The 2,801-nt window shown below is 35.5% G+C and overlaps 1 protein-coding gene across 1 annotated transcript in view; it reads left to right on the top strand.

Moving 5' to 3' along the window:
• Positions 1–2,801, top strand: part of LOC107731552 (unconventional myosin-Ig-like) — a 64,103-nt gene extending 61,302 nt beyond the window's left edge. The window contains exon 22 of the mRNA XM_016542668.1: positions 2,256–2,801. Within this exon, the coding sequence (XP_016398154.1) occupies positions 2,256–2,418 (163 nt within the window). The 3' untranslated portion in view covers positions 2,419–2,801. The remainder of the gene's footprint in view (positions 1–2,255) is intronic.

The following is a 2,801-nucleotide window of genomic DNA, read 5'->3' on the forward strand; positions in this document are numbered from 1 at the left end:
TGATTTTATATATATATATATATATATATATATATAAAATGTAAGCTGCAAAAATGTAAAAAAAAATCATCATGTACACTACTGGTCCAAATTTTGAGATCGGTAAGATTTTTTTTTTTTTTTAAGCAATTAATACTTTTATTCAAGAAGGATGCATTAAAGTGATCAAATGTAGCAACAGTAAAGGCATTTAAAATGTTACAAAAGTTTTCAGATTTAAATAACTGCTGTTCTTTGAAACTTTCTGTTCATTAAAAATCCTGAAAAAAATTTAATGTGTCACAGTTTTCGCAAAATTATGAAGCAGCACAACTGTTTTCAACACTGATGATAATAGTAATAAATGCTTCTTGAGCAGCAAATAAGCATAATAGATTGATTTTTGATTTAGATTTTTTGATCACAGGAATAAATAATATTTTAAAACATATTCAAATAGAAAACAAATATTTTAAATTGTAATAATATTTCACAATATTGCTGTTTTACTGTATCTTTTTCATCAAATATATGCAATCTTGGTAAGCATAAGAGACTTCTTTCAAAAGTATTTTAAAAATCTTACTGACCTCAAACTTTTGAACAGTTGTATATGATATCAAACCTATCAGCTGTGTCCAAATTCACAATATATCATTGCCTCTCCTACCTTATAGATTTATAAAATAACTTGGCAGAAAAAATCAAGAAATTGAACAACATTTCAAAGTACAGCAATACACAAAGGTTTTTAGAGGTCATTTACTTACAGAAGTTTACAGAAACTGTTTCTAAAAAAATTCTAAAATTCAGAGGCAACATGTGTGCAAAAACAGGACATTGTAAGTGAAATAAGTGAACAAAAAATTCAATATGGCCCATTACCAATGTACAATATTAAGATGTGCATTTATGTAGCATTGCATTTGTGTGAAAATGAAAGAGACTACTTGAAAGAGACTTTGTGTGGCATGGTTGTGCTCTCACTCTGAGAGTTGGTGATCATGTTAAACACTCTGAGGAAGCGAGAGGACTTCGCATTTAGGGAACAGGGACAGGATCAGACAGCAGAGGTGTACCTTCTCATATATTCTGTCCTACATAGAACATTATTTTTGACTCCATCAAATGGGACTTTTTGAGCCCCACTTTACCATCTCTGGACCACTTATATAACAGACTGAAAATTCCTGAATGTGCTTAAAACAGCATTTTAGCTATAATTGGATACCATACAGATACTTTAGCCTTGTTTTACTGTCTTTTTATTTGTATCGCATACATTATTTGGTCAGTTTTGTGCAAAACAAATTAGTTGTACAGTCAAAAATCAACCAGCATGGTTTAAAGAGTGAATTAAAATGTTTCTTGAGCAGCAAATCAGCATATTATACTGATTTCTGAAGGATCATGTGACACTGAAGACTGGAGCAATGATGCTGAAAATTCAGCTTTGCTCACAGGAATAAATTACATTTTAAAATATATAACAATAGAAAACAGCTATTTCAAATGTTAATAATATTTGAAAATATTACTGTTTTTACTGTATTTTTGCAGCCTTGGTGAGCACAAGAAAAAAAACGTAACTTTTGAACTGTAGTTAACATAGTGAAGTTTAATACTTGATATGAGCAATAGTCTTAAGTACTTAGACGGTGCTGACGGTGATACCGTTGTTAAGCCGCAACACCGGTTACGTCACTTGCCCACCACATCACCGACCCCCACCGTCGTTTTGATTTTTTATAGTAATAAAAATCATTTAGTTCAGTAAAAGAACAGACACTACAATTAAAAACTGAACGCGGCTGCTCAATGCAGCGTGCCGAACGACAGTCGCATCACAGATCAGATTTCATTTCTCCAGTGAGGAGAGTGAGTCGAGCTGACTGACCCGCGGTGATACCGGTATTACCGGTGTTGTCACACGTCGATTATCCGGTGGGAAAATTTCCTCACCGTCACAACCCTATTAAGTACTACTGATTAGGCAGAAGCCGTTTTATTAAGGCATCTGGAGTGATGAGTCGGTTTATTGTTTCATGTGGCAGGGCTGAGTCACCGTCTCAGTGTGCAGCTGTGTATCAGGACATGTGTATCCTACATTGGATTCTCATCATGAACCACTAAAAACAGCAAAACCACAATTGAGTGCACCGCTCTGACTGCTTTTTATAGGCCACAGGGAGCTGAGAGAGTGGTCGCAGGCTATTTTTGGGATGTATTCAGCGTTGGCTAGAATCTGGAGTAATTATGTCATGTGTTTATTCCAGAGTGAAGAACACTCCACTGCCCGTCAAAGTGTGCTCTACAGGACTCCAGGTACACATGAGCGGAAAACCTAAGAGTATCACCGTCGAGACCAAACCCGGCCAGACCGTCGCAGACTTCAAGAAGAGTCGAACAGGATTCACCTTACTGCTGCCCCATCAGTAAAGCCAAGACTTAGGACATAAAACAGTATTTAGCCATTCAGTCATGACGGGACCGTAACTTCCAGAGATTTCAAACAGGATTGGATATGTTTGTACATAAGTGGAACACAATTTCTTATTTTCTCAATCTGAAGCAATGCACTTTGTTGTTATTAAATAGAGTGCGGCTGTGATGATGTATTTTTGTAGGCCAAACCAGAAGTTTGTATCACCCAGGTTTCCTCGATTTTTCCACTGGCTTTTGGATTATTGCAGAAAACAAGCTTTGCAACCAACAGAAGTTTATGATTCTTACACACAAGTTAAGACCACTTTTATCAATTTTGAGGCCTTAATACGATTGCCAGAAATTTAAAATTAAATGTAGGCTATAAATGAACTACA

The sequence above is a fragment of the Sinocyclocheilus rhinocerous genome, unplaced genomic scaffold (genome assembly GCF_001515625.1).
Source record: "Sinocyclocheilus rhinocerous isolate Xijiao unplaced genomic scaffold, SAMN03320098_v1.1 scaffold429, whole genome shotgun sequence".
NCBI classification, from domain to species: domain Eukaryota; kingdom Metazoa; phylum Chordata; class Actinopteri; order Cypriniformes; family Cyprinidae; genus Sinocyclocheilus; species Sinocyclocheilus rhinocerous.